Genomic DNA, 17,894 nt, shown 5'->3' on the forward strand with positions numbered 1-17,894 from the left:
CAGAGGGTTCGCCGGCGTCTCGGGGGACCTTTCTTCGCCAAACTTTCCTCCTCCTCCTCGGCTCGCGGTTCTTTGGCGGGAGCGCCGTGACGGAACTTTTAGCTCCAGACTGGTTTTCCTCGCTTAACAGTTCGGGAAAAAGAAAGAAAGGGGAAAGTTTTGCTCTTCACGTGCTCTGGCAGTTACGTAGGCACACGCGTAACCTCGCGCTGATGGGCAGTTTCGTCCTACCGTAACAGTAACATCGTAACGTTATGTAATAGTAACGTAGTAGTCACTGATTTTAGTGAGGTTGTGAAAAGGGAGAAAGGGCCTGCAGTTGCCTAATTCACGCTTTGCGTTTCCGTGGTGCGAATGGAATATAGATGAATGGAATATATATGGCCGTGATGAAATACGTAGAAATACCTGTATATTTCTGCTTCTCTGTCCGAAACCTTAGTCTTCTGGCAAATTACTTTTCCTAGGGCACAGCACAGGCGGCACGAGAGATTCGTCACCTTGTGGCAGCGAGCATTTAAACGCGAGTGCCGCGCGTGCCGACGGCGGGCCTGCTGCTCCGCGTCTGGTGGCTCCCGGCTCTGGCGGGCTGTGGGGTGCTGGAGTTTTCGGGGGGCTCAGCAGCTGCCCCTCCTCGCCTGTGCGGAGGGGCAGTTTGACCTGGTGCAGGTATTCCAGTGGTTGCCGTAAACCTCTCAATGTCAGCTGCCAGAGCAAAAAAAAAAAAAAAAAAAAAATGCGGCTTAGGGTTATCGTTAGAAAATTAGGCATGGACGTGACACTGTGGCATGTCACACCACACCACGTTTTTAAAAGGTGTAGTACTTTCCTGACTTTTGGCAGCTTACTGAAGAATCGCAGCGCTTACCTGGTTATAATTCGGAGCAAATGTTAGTGCTTGCCTCAGTAAAGGAAAACAACTGTTGTACTTTTGCTGTTTTTACCAATATGTAAGTATTGCTTGCATATGTAGACTGAGAGGCAGACTGAAGAATATAATTATTACACTCCAGTAGTTCTTTTAATCTCTTGTCCTGTCATCTTAACTCACTTATGATTTTCATTTTCTTCTCTTTTCTCTTGACCTTGTCCTTTTTCTTTCCTCATTACCTTATCTACTTATATGACTTATGCACTTTATTCACCCCTCTCTGCATATGAGCACCTAATATAGTTCCTAGTGAAGTCAGCGAAGCGAGTCCCATTAATCTGAAGAACTGTAGAACTGAGGTGATTTTCCTCTCCTCTTTCACACCCGTGGCTTTTCCTAGCCCCTAAGTTTTGGGTTTTTTTTTCTCTTGTGCCTAACCACAAATTCCCTTGTGCCAAAGAAACTGGCTGGTTTTGTTTATCACATCCAGAAGATTTCTCTCTGTAAAAGGACCAAGGAATACTTTCCATGCTCCGCTGATATGAAATAATATTGTAGAGATAACTATTATCTCATGGAATGGCTTTTAAAGATCATCTCCAGGAGCAGCCTATTTAAATGCTGCTTGTTCTCCATGCAAGCTTCTCCCATGGAGCTCTGGAGGAACACAGTGATCAAGGAATACACTGAATGCAGTACCACAGCAGTTACAGTGGGGTAGTCTGAAACCTATTTCACACCGGGGTGATGAGGTTCCACTAAGAGGAAAGATACCTCAGTGATGTAACTTGATCTGCCAGCGCTCAGAAATGTGTTTTGTGTCTGTGCCCCGTTGCATTAGCACTGAACTAGCACATACTAGATTCTGAACTGTGCTTGTTGAACTGGCCAAGAGTGTTAGGAGGAAGGTTGTGGGCTCAGCACTAGTCTTGGGAAGAGAAGCTTTGCTAAGTGGTCATGAAACTGTTGTTGTAAAATGGGCAGAATGAGACTAGAACGTTGTATTTGCGTCTGGTAGTATTTGTTACTTTAGATACGCAGCTGCGCTTGAGGTACACACTGTCAGCAAGCAGAGTCATGTTGTTAGCCTGACTCACTCACGTTGCACCTTCTACTTTGCAAGAACAATCAGAGGATGGATGTCAAGACTTGCTACGCTTTATGGACTCCGAATGCCAGTGACCTCTGAAGTGTTGTACACTATCATATTGTACAAGGACACCCACCCTTGTTTTACTCCAATGAACTTACCTCAGTTTAAGACAATTTTTTGCCACTTATACTGGGGAGGGTGTGTAGATATTTTAAAGTATTCAATACTGCTGAGAGGTCCCTATTGCTGTCACACCAAAGTGTCACGTGTTGGGTAACAAATGCTCTATTTTTGATGGGATCTGCTACAACACATGCACCTTGAAGCAGAAAAGGACCTTCCTTTTGGCAGTTCCCTGTGTTGGGATATATACAGATATAAAAAAGGAGAGCGCGAGCCTTAGGTCACCTTAGAATACACAGATATCAGAGCAGACGTTAGCAGGACAGTGAGAAGCTACATGGTGTCAGGAGATCAAACGTTTAATAAGGCAACATGTTTTCTTGGTGTTGGGAGGTGGTTACTCATAAAACAACGGTCATGCTTTCTGTAACCAGACAGAGAAGCAATGGAACTGGCAGAACAGAAGCAAAGGGTTAGTATTGGTGAGCAAGTATACAGAGCAATTGGGAAGTTTGGAAAACAAGGAAAAGTGAGCTATCAGTATGCATCATATATTGGCAAAAAATGACGCTTTCTGTCAAACAGCATAGAATATCATGTTTCCAAACCCAGCAATTTATCAGGACGGCAGAGTGCTTTTGCATAATAACAGTTGTTAGGGAAAACTTGCTTTTGAAACTCTAAACAAATAAAAATAGTGTCTGCTATCTGATGGGTTTCAAGCTGTAGTTGTAGTGTTTTGAAGAAAATACAGTTTTCATTGTGAAATGCAAAATATTGTGCAAAAACTGATGCAGGATACATTTCGATTTCATTCCGATTTATAGAACAGAATACTTTCTGTTTTCTTTTTAAGGAAAGAAGGATTGTCCAAGTGTGGAAGATGTAAACAGGCCTTTTACTGCAATGTGGAATGTCAGGTATGGTAATGCAATTTGTGAGGGTGCGAGGGGGAAGGAGGGAGGGGTTGCTGAACTCCATTTTTTGTTTGTGTGGCATTGATAGTCTCTAATTGTCATTATGGTTAATAGTAGTCCAGTCAGTTTTAGCATCCTGCAGATGCTGATCGTGGAGTTGTGCATTGGACAATTACAGGATTTGGACATGGTCTGCATGAGTCTTTCAGGATCAGTAGCTCCAGGGCTTGGTACCACTGAGACTTTGATTAGGGCTGCCTGTCAGCCCACTAATTATGTCTGTATTACTTCTTTCTTTAAGCACAAACCAGATAATTTAACATTGGCTCGCTAAACTGGTAAGAGAGTCTGTGTCTAATGGAAAAATCAAATCACTAAATAGCTATCTTAAGGGGGTTTTGTTGTTTTTTATTTAGAATCTTTGCAAATATTTTGGGTGGCCACAGCTGACAGTAGTCATAACCATTTGAAACCTGCCTAGCTTTCTCCATAGCTCACTCATTCTGGCAACTTTTGTTCTTTTTGTATTTTTGTTTTGTAAAAGCCCCTGAAAATAGAATATAAGTATACACTAAAGCAGAGCAATATGAAGACATCCGAAACATTTGCATGCAGTTTTAATTCCATTTTTACTTCAAACTAGAATAAGCACCTTTCAAAAAAATAATTTTTGCCAGAACTAGTATCTAGCCTTTGTGGGCTGTCAACTTGATATGGAAGAATTATCCAGTTTACGTGTGGAAAAACTCAACTGGATTGCTAGCTAAATAACGTAAGCTATGTAAGATCTGTGGTGCTGGGCACGGAGTATGGAACAGTGCTCATGAAGGATTTGAGTCACCAAAGGTCTGGCATGCAACTATGTGTTAGCTATAAATAATCCAAACCTTCTCCTACATGGGAGCGTGCTGTTGAGTGCGTGGGTTGCATGCAAAGTGTTCCCCATTGTCATTATCTGGATGGAGATGTTGCAATTTGTGCTGTTCAGTTCCCAAGAACTTTGGAGATGGCTACCGCTTTTATTTCAAGGATATATCTTATCCTCCCATTGCAAAAGCTGCAAAGCGAGCCTGGCCTCCCCTTAGTTTTCCTTCTATGGCCTCCCCAGATTCCTGCTTTCCCACAGTGTCTTAGTGAATTGTGGGTGAATCAAATGGCCTTTTGGTTTTGAAGCACCAGGAGGACTCAAGATGCTTAAAATAAATAAGTTTTTTACAAAATTTGCAATAGTTCACAGAATATTGAAAGACTGACAGCCAGCAGTTGCTGGGAAGAAAGAGAACGCTTACTGTGTGAGCATTCTTAAGGCTCTTGAGAGAAATCTGGATGAGTTTTAAAGACGGTGTAGAAAAAAACCATGATTCATTCATGAGAAATGCTTATCTGTGAGAAATGTTTCCATATGACATTATTTCTTAGGAAGCTTTTAACTAGATGAGGGAAGGAAATGCTTGAACAAAGCAATTTATTGGCTGTTTAGCGCTTTTTATCTGAGATTGTGAGTTTCTTCTCTTACCATATAAAATTCACAATGGTTTATGAAGCAGGTAAGCAAGATTTACTGAAGTAGGAAAGCTCACTGATTTGTGCCAGGAAAAATAGCAAATAGATATCATGGTGGAAGTAGTAGAACTTATTTCTGCTGATCCATGGTCCTTTGCTTTTACCTCCAAGTCCCTTCTTCAGTCTCTCCCTCAGTGTCCTGACTTCTAGCCTTGACAAAGTTTATGCTTTTATATTTAAGAACGAGGAGGGTTTTTTTTCTCTCTTTCCCCTGGGTAAAGTCTTGTACAGGTATCGCTTTCTTAATTTGATTCTTTTTTTATTTTTTTTTTTTTTTTTTTGGTGGTCAGAACAGTCTTTCTCTAGTGGGGCATATTCCGAGAATAAAAAACTGAACTGCTCAAACTGAGTGTCCTTAAGACTGCAGGAGGTGATGCTCAGCAAAAGCCTGTCTGTGTGATAAGTTAATGAATTAAAATCTTTTCTACCTGTTGGTGTGTAGTATGATGCTTTAGATACAGAGGCATTTTTTAGATGTTGTGATGTCTAGACAATAGTATGACAAGCACAGGTACTAGCACTTCACTCTTACTGGTGGTATGCATATGGCTTTTGACTCCCTAGTTGATATAATGTTATGGGCCCCATGTTTTGGGCCCGTCTGAGTCTGATGAAATTTATGAATGTTGCTGAGATTGAATTCTTTGACATTCTTTCAAAGTGACCTTCAAGCATAATATTCTCTAGAAACTGATCTCCACTGACTGTATGTGCTGCACAGACAGTCTGCACTGCATCTTCATCCCTGTCTTGTTCAAAGGCACTTTTCAGCAGTTCAGCAATTCTTTGTCAAAGCCAGAAAGGACATCTGTGCCTTGATACTGAACTTGTAACACTGGGATGTACAGTAAATGTGTCCCTTTTGCCTCCATGGATGTGAGACTTCTTCATGCAACACTGATAAAAGGACAGGGCTGTACTTGAGAATTGTGATGGTGTTGTTAATTTGATTTTTATTTTTTTAAGTTAATTTTCTCTGTAAATCCATGTTGTCTTTGCTCAGTTCAGCTAAAAATTACATGTACCCGACAAGGACATGGTATGATTTCATATGTTGGTTAGTACCTTGTTAATATAATTCAGTTTGACAACTGTTTTATCACATGAAGTATACTGTATGGGATAGAAAACCGAATTTTTTGAGCTTACTCTTTTCTTACTTAAAGACTTGCTATACCACAATTCATAGGAATTCTTTCTAGTGGTGGGGAGAGGTGGATCAGAAGGAGACAAGAGAAGGGTGCCGAAGTGTGCAGCAGGTAACAAATTTTTTGGATGTCTTTTTCAGAATTAGGGATTTTATAACTGCAGACACCTTCCTCTCTCTAGTGCGTTTCTGTTCAATGAGGTTTTTTTCTCTTTCAGAATAACGTGGTTATTGAAAGTAAAGTTAGTGACGCTGCATGTATTTTCCACTCTGTTGAGCCATATAGTACCCTTGCCTTGAGGTTCTTAAAATACTTTCCAAGCGTTTAATGAATGAAGCCTGACAGCAGCCTTTGTGGCATTTCTGTTTTTGCAAAAGGGCTATAGGTACACAAAGATACATTGACTTGCTGAAGATCCCCCAAGTGGTAAAAGAGTGCATCTCCTGCCATAGGGCCAGGTGTTTGATGCATAGACCAAGTCCTGCTTTGCAGTATAATTCCTTTGCCCGGGTCGCTGGGAAAGGTGGTGTCACACTGTAGTGCGAGGGACTGAACCCAGGGGAAGACAAAGTCTTGCAGTGATATAGTGGCTGACTTGTTTAGGACTCTCTCTGTACACACACATACGCATGCATGCTGGCCCTGGCACAGTTCCCTTAGTGCTACAATGTGTCTTTTGCCGGTTTTGGTTTATTATTTTGCTTTTAAGATAGGTAACCTTAAGTTTGACCTATATTAAGCTGGATGTTTGCATAGGTGTAGATTCATTTTCAGATGCGGGGCACGTGAGAGTGGAAGTTGTCTTCACTGCCTGTCCTTGCTGCCTTGAATGTTTTGTGGGTTGGTAGGATCTAGCCTGGGTTTGCTGCGTCTTTCGTTTCCCAGCCCCTAATCCAGTTCTTCTTTTAAAAGGGTTTGTGATTTCCAGCTGATTCATACTGTTCTTCTCTCCACTATTGCCTCCTCAAAGCACAGGCCTGTTATTATAGTAGTGGCTTTCAGACCCCATCTGCAGCTGTTCAGGTCTTGACTTCTTAAATTATTATAATTTTAGTCAAACAGCAGGAGACCTGTGCTCATTTTTTCTCCTCAGAAATTAGCTGCTGAAACACTCTGAAGAGAAATGTTTTAAGAGGGTTACGTGGTTGCAATTGTGGAACCGGTGAACTTGAACCAGCTACTGGAGCTCCTCTTTCTGTTATTACACATAGCTATTATTTATCCCAGACAGAGTGGAGATCAGCTAGCCAAAGTGCAGAAAGAGATGTTTTTGTCATGACTTTCCATATTTGAAATATATTTAGAACAAAATATTTACGGGTTTTTCTTAACATGTCGTGTTAGAGTGCTGTAGTTGGTATTTCTGGAGTAGGGGAAACACGTATTTTTAACAAGCTAGTAAGCTTCAAAATGTAGTTGTAGACGTGGAATCGGCATCAAGCAGATGTATTTTAAATGGGACCGTGTAGAAATTGCCCGCTCCTCTTTGGTGAGCTGTAGAAAAAAAATGAAATTCTTGCTGTAATGATTCTGCACAAGAGGAACCTGACGCTGCAAGACCCTGCTTAAGATTGCCTTGGGGAAGTGTCTGTCCCCCTATCCAAAAACTTTCTCCATGTGATTCTCTTTGATAAATGTCTCCTGTGGACCTTTTGAACATTAACCCATGGAAGTCAAATGCCCTCTATGTCCCGGCATTCGGTAAATGATGGTAGGGAAGGATGGCTGTGAAGACGTGTGAAACTCTTACCTTCACTGCTTGGTGAAGGACTGTATCAGAGAACTTTACCGGATAATATCAGACATCAGAAGTTGCCTCACTGAAATTCAATTAAAGAGTTGGATGCCATTTGAGCATAATTGGGCCTTAAGCTTTTGAGGACGTGGGCTTAACCCCTACTCTGGCTTGCCCAGCATTTCTGTCTGGTATTTGCATGTGTTTCTTTTTGATCAAGTGAAATACAACAGAAATTTTACATCCAGTTGAAAAAGTCCATGTGAGGAAGGAGGTGCGAGGACATTTGTTTGGGCTTGAATCTTCTTTTTTTGAGTGTTACATTTTGTTGTTTGTGGGGTTTTTTTTATGCTGAGCTATATGTAAGTGTTCTGGGAATTAATCCAGTAGTCCTGGACGGTGGAATCGTTCTGAAGAATTTGGTGGAGAAGATTGTTTCCGCTTTGATGTGAAAAGCATAAGCTTTAAATAACTTCCCTTCCAAAAATGTTGTCACTCACTCCTAAATGAAGGGAAAAATACTGCGGATGTAATGAAAATAGGAAAAAAAAATCATTAATGTAACATTAGGGATTCAACTAGAACAATGCTACCTGTTATAATTCAAACTACTTAGAGAAAACCATGGAAAAGAATGCAAAACACAGTCTTGCTGTGATCGCAGGGAAAGCTGCTGTCACAGTGTTTCCATCCCAGGTATTACTCAGTCATCAGTACTTTCTCTTCTTGTAGCGTTTCAGGCTTTTATCTCATTTCACACAATTCAGCCGTGTCTTGTCCCTTTAACCTCCCTACTAGTTCATATAACTCAGTATGATTCTGCCTGGGGAAAGATTTTAATTAACAATGGGTAAAGAATAAAGGGAACAAACGGATTTTTAAAAACACTGCTTTGAGACAGGCACGTGATTTTGCATTTTGATTTTTTGTTTTATCAGGTAATATCTCCTGTTTATTTAACCGGTGTGTATAGATGTGGGTCCTACAAAACTTCAGGTTCTGTGCCTTTGCTTCTTGCACACCCAGCAATCACGCTGATGCTGGTGGGCGTCGTGGGTGTGCAAGAAGGGGCAAGAGATGAGGTCTCCCTCTGTCTCTTTTCTTAGCATTTAGCCTGTGGATTCCTAAGCAAAGGCTATCGGGAATTTTCCAGAAAAAGGTCTTGGGGCATACATAGGAAACAGGCCTCTGGGTGACGCATTTTGTAGTGGGACAGCTGTAGGAGAGTTGGGAGTGCAATTTCACATGACATGATTGCAGTGTAATGTACTATTTTTGTTCCCCTGGTCTGTATTGCCACGTCCTCTTAGAACATTTACACTGGAACTTATTTCAAGCAGCCTGTACGTAGGTTTTTTTGGAAGTACCATACTGAGATATCAAGGACAATGAAGCTGACATTGTGAGGGGTTGAATACCCTTGCAGTGTTCCACTGCTTCAAATCCTGCATGAGGCTGGGGCGGGTGTTCACCTTTCTTTTCCTAATAAAATAAACTCCTAAAGCTGCCCGTGCCCAGGGCAATTAAAATGGCGATTTTCAATGGAAGAATTTTTTGGTGTACTGACTCTGAAATTAGTGATCTCAGCTTTTGTTTTGTTCTGCAAAACCTGTAAATAAGTGGACCAGCAAAGGCAGGAGACACTGGGGGTACTGATTCAGCTGAGTATTTGAGGTGCCTTGGGTTGTCCTATGTGGCCTCTAGCTACAGCTCCCACAAGACCTGCATCTCCTACTAGACCTGTATCATACCTACTGGTCCTACGTAGATGTTTTAGATAGCCTAGGGTATCTCAAATGGCTCTTGCCATCAGTGGTTAGGCAGCTGAGGGAAACTCTGTGTTTCTTCTGTTCCTGCCGCTCAATCACTCTGATAGGCTATACTGAATTTTTTTAAAATTATTTTTAAATTTTTTTTTGAGTGGGCTAACACTGGGTCTGTGATAGTGGGTGAATCACAGTAAGGGGAATTAAGAGCTTTCCGGAGGTTGCAAAAAGGTTTTCAAGTTTTCACTTTCAATCAATTATAAATTTGTGGGATTTGTTTTGATTTCTTTCCTCTGCTATTGTTTTCCACCAGTTTAAATCTGGTCTGAAAACAAAACTTGATGGTCCCTATACAGGCAGAACACTATAGGTTTGTTCTAACACACTGCTATAAATGTGTCTGGGATGAGATCTCGAAATAAATAACTGCATTGCTTGAATATAGAAGTAAGAATATTTCCATGTTTGAATGAATAAATAAAATGAAATTTGATGCAGTCTGGGGACAGCCCATGCCAGGCTCTGTGTGCCAGTGCAGAGTGTTAATCTGTGATTCTGTGCTCATCTTTGAAAGTTTCTGTTGCTTTGGAGGGAGTCTGTAGACAGGAGCTAGTGGCTTGTGCCATCACTCTGAGTGTTATTGTATGTTGAGCTAGGAACATGCTATACATTCTTAACTAAAAGATGTTTGTCTTTATTCATGTGTTTTCATTGCCCAGCTGTACTCTTATTCTACAATATTTAAGGAAAAAATCTGATAATTCTATTCAGTAGGTCTGGTTTTGACCTTACATATACCGATTCTTACAGTGATTGTGAATCCATTGACTTCAGACACATTACTCCCGATTACACCAGGGTCATCTCATAATGAGGGGCCAAGGTATTAAATGGAAATGAACCCAATAAAGCCATCAAGCTCAGAGCTACTCTGTCCTCACATGCTTGATCTGAACAATAAGAACTGGTGATTTATAAATCATGTTGTCTGTTTGCTTCTTTGTCATTTAATTCTTTTTTCTGTTGAATAAATGAAGATGTTCTGACCTTAACTCATCCCTTGTGAATTTGTTTGAAAAAAGCAGGATAGCTGTACCCCTTAAATGTGACTCAAGCTTTTGTTCAGATTTAGTGAGTGTCATCTTATTTTTTTTAAAGGAAACACATTTCACTTGACCTCTAGGATCTGGCAGGACTTGCTGCATCCTCTTTTTCATCACTTTATCTTCGTGGCTTTTTTTTTTTTAATGTTTTTCTACATTTTCAGAAGGAAGACTGGCCAATGCACAAGCTAGAGTGTTCCGCCATGTGCGCTTTTGGGCAGAACTGGAATCCCTCAGAGACTGTGAGGCTAACGGCGAGGATCCTTGCCAAACAGGTGAGCAGGAGGCTAGACTTTGGAGGTACTCTGGGTGCCAGGGAAGGCAGGAAAATGAAAACTGATGGACAGTAACTGTCCCTGCAAAGCACATACATACTAGCTTCCTGTGTACAGACGGGTGTAATATAGAGCATGAGCAGCTGAACGAACTGACCATCAGATCACCGCAGCAGTGCCAGGGCCACCATAGTCCAGCTGGAGGATTTCAGGGGAAGATGGCAAAAGGCTAGTGAGGTTTTAAGCTGTGTAGCTGTAACTTATGGTCAAGGTACTGTTGAACAGAGTCTGGAAAAGTTTACTGACAGTTTCACAATGTGCATGGTGTTTCAGCCTCCATTCTGGTAGATTGGAGCTCTTGGTTAGATGTGTGGGCTAGCACCAAGGCCGCGTTGGTGAAGAAAAAGAAGAATGAGACTTGGTACATGTGGTTAAATTCTGAGGAATGGTCCTAGTGTTGCGTGTCTGCAGACACTGACAACTTCATGAAGCAGTTGCTAGTTGTACTATTTTTCAGCTGTAACTGCGTAGCATTGTGTAGTATGTAACTCCCAGTACATTTGTGAGTCAGGAACACCTCTGAGGTATTCAGGTTTAAATGTTTATGATTACTGGAGTTAACTGGTGAAAAACAGAGATTGAGAGAGAAATCTCAGGCCCTTGGTCTTTGGAGAAAAAGAATATTATTATTATTATTAAGGAAATAAGATTGCGATGTCAACCTCCAGTTCAGTGTTCCCTAACTATGTGGATACTGAGGATAACGCAAGTGCTTACAGGGAGGTGAGAGGATTCATGAGTTTCAGGGTTGTTATGCTGTGTATCTTTGTAGAGCTCTAAACTCTCTCCGCAAAAACAAATCCTCTTTGAAGCATATTTGTGTGATTGAGGTCTGCTTATGTGACAAGGGCAACCTGGATACTGTATGTAGTGAGGATTTTGGTGGCCTGCTGGGAAGGTAGCTGCATACTTGCTCTGTGTGTAGATGTGTGTGTGAATGTATTTGTGTGTGACTTAATTAAAGCGTGGTTTAGTGGTGATCTACAAACAAAATCGAATGTTTAATGACAAAAAGTCATTGGAATAAATTTGTGCTTTTATCGCTTACAGGGAGGGGGGAGAACGCTACATGTCATATAAAAGCTAAATATGCAAACCATAGTCCCTGAACCTCAGCTGCTGGGCCACCTGCAAAGCCATATTTAATGGCCAAGATTACAAAGAAGTGGCCTTAGGCCAACAATGGAGCATTGCTTTTGAACTCTGTCAACAGTCAGTTTATTCACTTTCCTCAAAGCAAAGCCTGTCTCCTGCCTGCTTGCTATTGTTAGCAGCTTTCTGGGTGTCTAGAACAAAGCAAATGACATATTTAAAGTACTGTTCAGTTTATGTATATAAATTTGATAGGAGTTAATCTTTGGCTGCCTAATTTGGTGCAGAGAGAGTATTTCTATGGCTTTACTAAGGGTACTCAATTTAACTCATTGCTGTTCATCAACTTCTATAAATTCCATACAGTGTGGATTTGGGTTTGTTTTACAGATGGGAGTTCCTAGCTTATGAATGAGTAGACAAAACTGCCTACTTAAAACATTAAAATATTTTCTTGTTGTTTTTTTCCCCGTATTGCTAGAAAACTCACCCTGGAAGAACACAGTCAGAGAAACTGCTTGCTGTAAAAGAGTTTGAATCGCGTAAGTAAAAAATGCTTGCAGGTAAACAGAGGCAGTTATCTATATTCATGATTTGCTTTACCCCCTGGCCCCCCTCCATCAAAACCTTTTAGAGCATCCCACTCCTGTTGGAGGAAGGGAGTAAACAAAGAGAATTGTAGTTCCTCTTTTTTTGAAAGTGCAGTGCTCTTATTTCTTTCTTTCTTTCTTTTTTTTTTTCCTTGGTCACTTGTCGGGGCTGTGAAACAAGGGTGAAAACCTAGACAGAATTAATTATGTAGCATACATCCATCTCATGGCTTTTCTGGTACTGTAGTGTCTTTTGAGAATTGTAATGCTGTAAAATTAAAATAGCTGGTATTTGTTACCAGGAGGCATAAAACCAGAGACAGCACAGTTGCTTGATGGTGACAGTGACTAAGGGGCTAATTGCAGAACCCTCTGGACTGTGCTTCAGTATCTGTCACTGCCAGTCAAATCTGACATGTTATATATGATTGTGTTGAAATTCCATGTCCTAAATGCTCCAAAATAATCCAAGGAAGGAGATGAGGCAATGGCTTGCTTTTAACTGGAAGGCTACTGTTTACGTCCGGTGAGGCAGAGTTAGAAATTGAGCAACTAGGGCACTAGTAACCATCCTGGCATAGTTTTCACCGGTCTGTCGTTTCTCTTTCTTGGTGCTGGGGGTAATATACAAGGAGACAATAGGTTTGTATATTCACATTTCTCTGATGGTTTCCAAAACCCTTTATAAAATGCTGAATAAATGCAGTCATTGCTAGGACTTGAGGTAGCAGAGTAACGAAGCATAGCAAGATTACAGTCTTATTTGCTTCCTGGACAAAAGCTCCTGTCACAGCTGTTGGAACAACTAGGGAAATAAGGGGGCAAAATACAAACATTTGACTTTGCCTAAGGCAAGGATAATTTTTACAGGTAGGTTAGTAGGACTGAGGTTGAGGAGGATGGGTAAGTGCTGAAGTAATTTCTGTATATTCTTCTGCATTGCAGCTTGTCTTCAATAATTTACTAATTTGGGAGCTAAAAGGCTGAAATGATTTTCTGTTGCAATGTCCCCCTTGTCCTCTAGGAGCCCTTGTTTCATTTCTGGTTTTGTTCGTAAGAACCCCTTGTTCCTTCTGCCTTGTTGACTCTTCATCTCTTAGCACACTTTTGCCATCTTCAGCAGTTGCCTTACTCTTTGCTACACTCTGCACAGGAGAGGAAAAGGCACCTGGCTGTCAGTTGGAAGCGCAAAATTTTTTATTTCTGATTTGTCCTAATTCTCATCAAATTGTCCCATTTCATTTTCCTCAGTATTTTTTGTGACTCTGCTGTCATTCACATCTGCTCTTACAAATCATTTCCCACTCCTTCCACTGTTCTGCAGCCTTTTCTCTTCCTGCATGTTTTTCTCTCCACTATTATTTTGATTTGGAGAGGGGAAACTGGCGAGTTGCTGGCTCTCCTAGAGCAGGATTGAGCTGGTGACACTGCCGCTGTGAGGGAGAGGATTAGGAAAAAAACCTTCCGACACTGCTCTTGAGGAGAGAGAAGGGACCAGGAATATATGGTCAATAACCTAGCTTACTCTGCATGGACCAGGCAAAAGATGATTCAGTGGCCACAGCTTTGGCTAGAACCTGTTGTGGGCCTGAGGGTAAATCTCTGAACAAACCCATAAGGGAATACGCTTGGCAGGTGTGCCAGGACACTTCCACTGATGTTCCTGCTTTCTTCTATTATCCTCAGATATCTGCAGGTTAAATGCACCTCTGTTGATGGTCACCCTCCAGCCCATGGAGACATGGGCATTCTCAGGTAGCTCATAAGGTTGTGTTAGACAGCTGAGGATAGCTACGCACAACTGATAGGCTTCTAGAGGGCCAGGGCTGGCTGGTCTGTTTGCTAGGGTTAACAAACGCATTTTAAACACTGTAACCCTTCTCCCAAGAAAGGGCAATTAGTGTCCAATTACCTGCTAATGTAAAGATGTTAGAAAATGCTTTTAATCCTGCGTGTTCTTGTAGTGCATGTGTGGCTTTGGCAGAAGCAGCATTACGTTTATGGAAGAACAGACACTTCTTGCAGTACTTCCAAGTAGCTGTTCCTTGAGGGGTTTCTGTTTAAGTCTGAGCCTGTTCTAACCTAAGTCTAGCTGCAGTTCATGCGGGAGTGTTCCTGTTACTGAAATGGAATGTATTCTTTGTCCACAGACCTTGACAAACTAGACAATGAAAAGAGAGAGCTGATTCAGAACGACATTGCTGCTCTTCATCACTTTTACTCAAAGCACTTGGAGTACCCTGACAATGCTGCCCTTGTAGTTCTCTTTGCACAAGTAAGTTGGCTAGAGCACAGCCTGCTTAGGTGGATAGTGCTGTAGGATTTTAGCCTTTGTGAAAGGAGAAAAATGGAAAAACGGCAATAGAATTGGTAGCTCTTTGCTTATCTTAGGGAGAGCTGAGTGTGGTTGATGGAGAAGATCCGCTTCCTTGACCAGAAGTGGCTAAACATGCCCCATTTCAGTAGTGAGGGGAGAGACTCTTGTCTGCAGACTTTCTATGAGGTGCTTCTCAAACACTGAAGAAAAGGGGAAACAGCCTGTATTAGACCCTGTCGAGTTAGGCTTCTTGTGGGCCAAGCATAGTGCAGCTGTTGTTGGACTTCTGTAGAAGGCTGCTGGTTTGAGACCCTACAGAGGCAAAACCTTCATTCAGGCTTCAAACTTGTGGAAATCCTTGCTGGTCAGGTCACCATTGTGTTTGACCTTCACAGGAAGTAAACTTCAGAGAAGTAGAAAGAGCCGTCTGAAACTTTTATCTTGTGTGTGGCTTTTAAATGCAGTCAGGTAGTTTGGTCATCTGGAGAGATGAAGGAAAGGCAGGATGTCTTGTTAGATAACTTCTGAAATGTGTCACCTCTTTTTTTCTCACCTGCTTTTCATACGCATCTAGATTGAATGTATTGTAGTGGATGGAATAACACACCAGTGGAATGCTGAAAGATCCATTTTCTTCTTTTGCCTCCTGTACTTCAAAATAAGCTGGTTTTAAACTTAAACGTCCGAGTAAAAAGTTTAATTTTTTTTGAGATCGGGGCAAATGTTGGCTGTTGTGATGAAAGCTGAGATGGCAATACCCTGGTTGGTAGAGCTGGGCATCTACCAACAAGGAGGCATGGTTACTATTACCTTAGTACAGAGGTACTGTTATTTTGTAGGGGAATGATTCTTTAGCATGTTTAGCATCTGCTCATCATCCATTGTGTTGTTTCTAATTATACATTTCCCTTCAATGAAAAGTTTTTTTTCTGTTTTGAAGACTTTACAATTTATATTTGTCTGAGGGACATCAGTACATCCTGTTTCTTGTGGTGTTTCTGAATGTTTTTGTTAGATGTTAGAATCCCCAAAGATTATATTATTTTGGCTATAATGACTTTTGCTTCATGTCCTGTCCTGGACCAGCTCCACCAGATAACTGACTTCTGTGGACTGCTGACTCCTAGATCTGATATTCCATCCAGTCTTCTCTATAGATGACTAATGTCATCCTTAGGTGTCACCTTAAGCTTCTCCTGATAATCAGGCAACTATCTGTCGCTGTGGACATTGCAATTTTTTTGAACTAAATTCTCCAAAGGTCATCTGGATGCTCCTCAGAAGTATTTTACAGGACACAACCTTTTGAGGTGTTAGCTCCAGCGTAAATCTTTCTAGAAGAAGGGGAGGCATGTCTGTACTTGATATGTACAAACTTGTTTCCTAATAATTAGTTAACTTGACCTAAAACCGATACTATGGATATGCTGCTGCTCCTTTGTTTTGCTTCAACACTTTCTCTGGCCTCATGTTGTCTGCTTTGCTTCTCCATTCGGCATTTTTTCTCCCTGTGGCTTAGGGCAGTCGTTTGGGACTTGGATACCTCTGACTCCTTGCTCACTGCTTTTGTGGGCTTTGTCTGATGTTTCTTACTCAACACAGCTAAGGTGTAATTGGTCCTTTTGAGTGGAGCAAAGATTTTTGTACAAACCATCCTTGCCTCTCATTGCGCTCTTCCCCAGCTGTTGGTATCATTCTACTCTCTTTTGTCCCTGCAGAACATAGCTCTTGAGGCTGGTGCTCTTCCTCCTCAGTCTCACCTTGTCATACTCTTCAGACAGTTCCTCTCTTGTCTCAAGTTCCAGCATCTCATCCTTTCCTTGAAGACCTTGCATAATTTTGTGCCTCCCTTTGCACGTTCTGTTTTCCACCATTGGGAACAACCCTGAGCTCTATTTTTCTTGCTGTTGTCTTTTTGCTCCCTCCACATTGCCTTTTTTAGTCATGCATTCATCTGGTGAAACCAGTGGTATCTCATCCCTTCTAATTCTTCCTCTTGTGTTATTTTTGGTATGATGCATTCAAGAAGTGTGTTGTCTCTGGCTTTGTGGAGGGGAGTTGATGATAACTCACTACATATTTTTAAATATTTCCCTGTGATTCAGAAGCATCAAGCTGTTCTTCATGTCAGCCTCTGTAGCCTTATGTTCTTACTTGCTGTTGATATAATCTTTCCCTTCTATTGTTTTTGTATTCAGCAATTACATTTTGATTTTGGTTCAGGTATGCTCATACGTTGGCTAGTGCAGTAGCATGCTCATCTTGAGAGACAGGGAGCCTTTGGATGCTACCTTGCTAAAAATAGCAGGATAAAGATCAAAGAAAGATAGCAAAGATACCGGTGAGTGAATCAGAGAAACAGGACGCTTTTCCTTAATTGTGAACTCATCCTGAACAGTTCATACTTGAGGAGTGGCTTTGGGAAGTATTTGTATATTTCTAAAACCCAAACCGAGCTGCATTCCGGCTTGTGGGCCATATCATCGTTGGTAGTGTTTGTTGTCAACTCTTGCCCTTCCAGAACAAATACTTACACTGTACTTGATTGACTGTTCCTGTGCCCGTTGTAGCTTCACCTGGACTTGGCCACGTGACGGTAGTTGTTTTAGTGCTTTTCTGGCACTTCTGTGAACATTTTGATGACTGTAGGGAGATGTTGGTGAATGTGGGGAGGGTTCTCTTTATGTTGGCATGTATGTGACTCACAGTGAAAGTGGAATAAAGTACTTGACTGAGGTGCATTTTGGTCACTTAAAGTCACACAAACCACATGAAACAAAGCTGAAACTCCTGTAAGATTCCCTTGTTTAGTGAGAATAAAAGAGGGAGAAAATATTAAAACCTACTTGAATCTGTTCTGTAAGAAAGATTTGTGAACAAGCTCTTTTGATCCTGTGTCTGTTTAAATTAGGAATACACTTCCTCTCATACTCTGTCCTTTTTCTGTTCCCTCCTATTCTATGTCTTTATTAGGTTCAAGTCTTTCTCACTGCCTTTTTTGTTCTTTATATGTGTTTAGCTGTAGCTGATATGTGCAACCCTTGATGACAGATGTCACTGTGGCAAGTCTCTGTAACATATGCTCCATTAGAGCTCTGTACAGCCTCGGCCCGGCTGAGTTTGCTGCTGTTCATCCCTACATTGCTCCTTGTGTGCGTAGTTCTGCTTTGGCCCTTTACCTGTCATGGCCAAATGAACGCTCTTTGCCCTGTCAGTGTCAGACTTTTTTTCATGTTGGAAA

General features: G+C 41.4%; 1 protein-coding gene across 1 annotated transcript in view; it reads left to right on the plus strand.

Moving 5' to 3' along the window:
* Positions 1 to 17,894, plus strand: part of SMYD2 (SET and MYND domain containing 2) — a 55,636-nt gene that overhangs the window by 26,136 nt on the left and 11,606 nt on the right. Inside the window, exons 2-6 of the mRNA XM_009330218.1 lie at positions 468 to 669; positions 2,915 to 3,007; positions 10,484 to 10,594; positions 12,228 to 12,288; positions 14,487 to 14,611. Of these exons, the coding sequence (XP_009328493.1) occupies positions 468 to 669; positions 2,915 to 3,007; positions 10,484 to 10,594; positions 12,228 to 12,288; positions 14,487 to 14,611 (592 nt within the window). The remainder of the gene's footprint in view (positions 1 to 467; positions 670 to 2,914; positions 3,008 to 10,483; positions 10,595 to 12,227; positions 12,289 to 14,486; positions 14,612 to 17,894) is intronic.

The sequence above is a fragment of the Pygoscelis adeliae genome, unplaced genomic scaffold (assembly GCF_000699105.1).
Source record: "Pygoscelis adeliae isolate BGI_AS28 unplaced genomic scaffold, ASM69910v1 Scaffold308, whole genome shotgun sequence".
Taxonomy (NCBI): Eukaryota; Metazoa; Chordata; class Aves; order Sphenisciformes; family Spheniscidae; genus Pygoscelis; species Pygoscelis adeliae.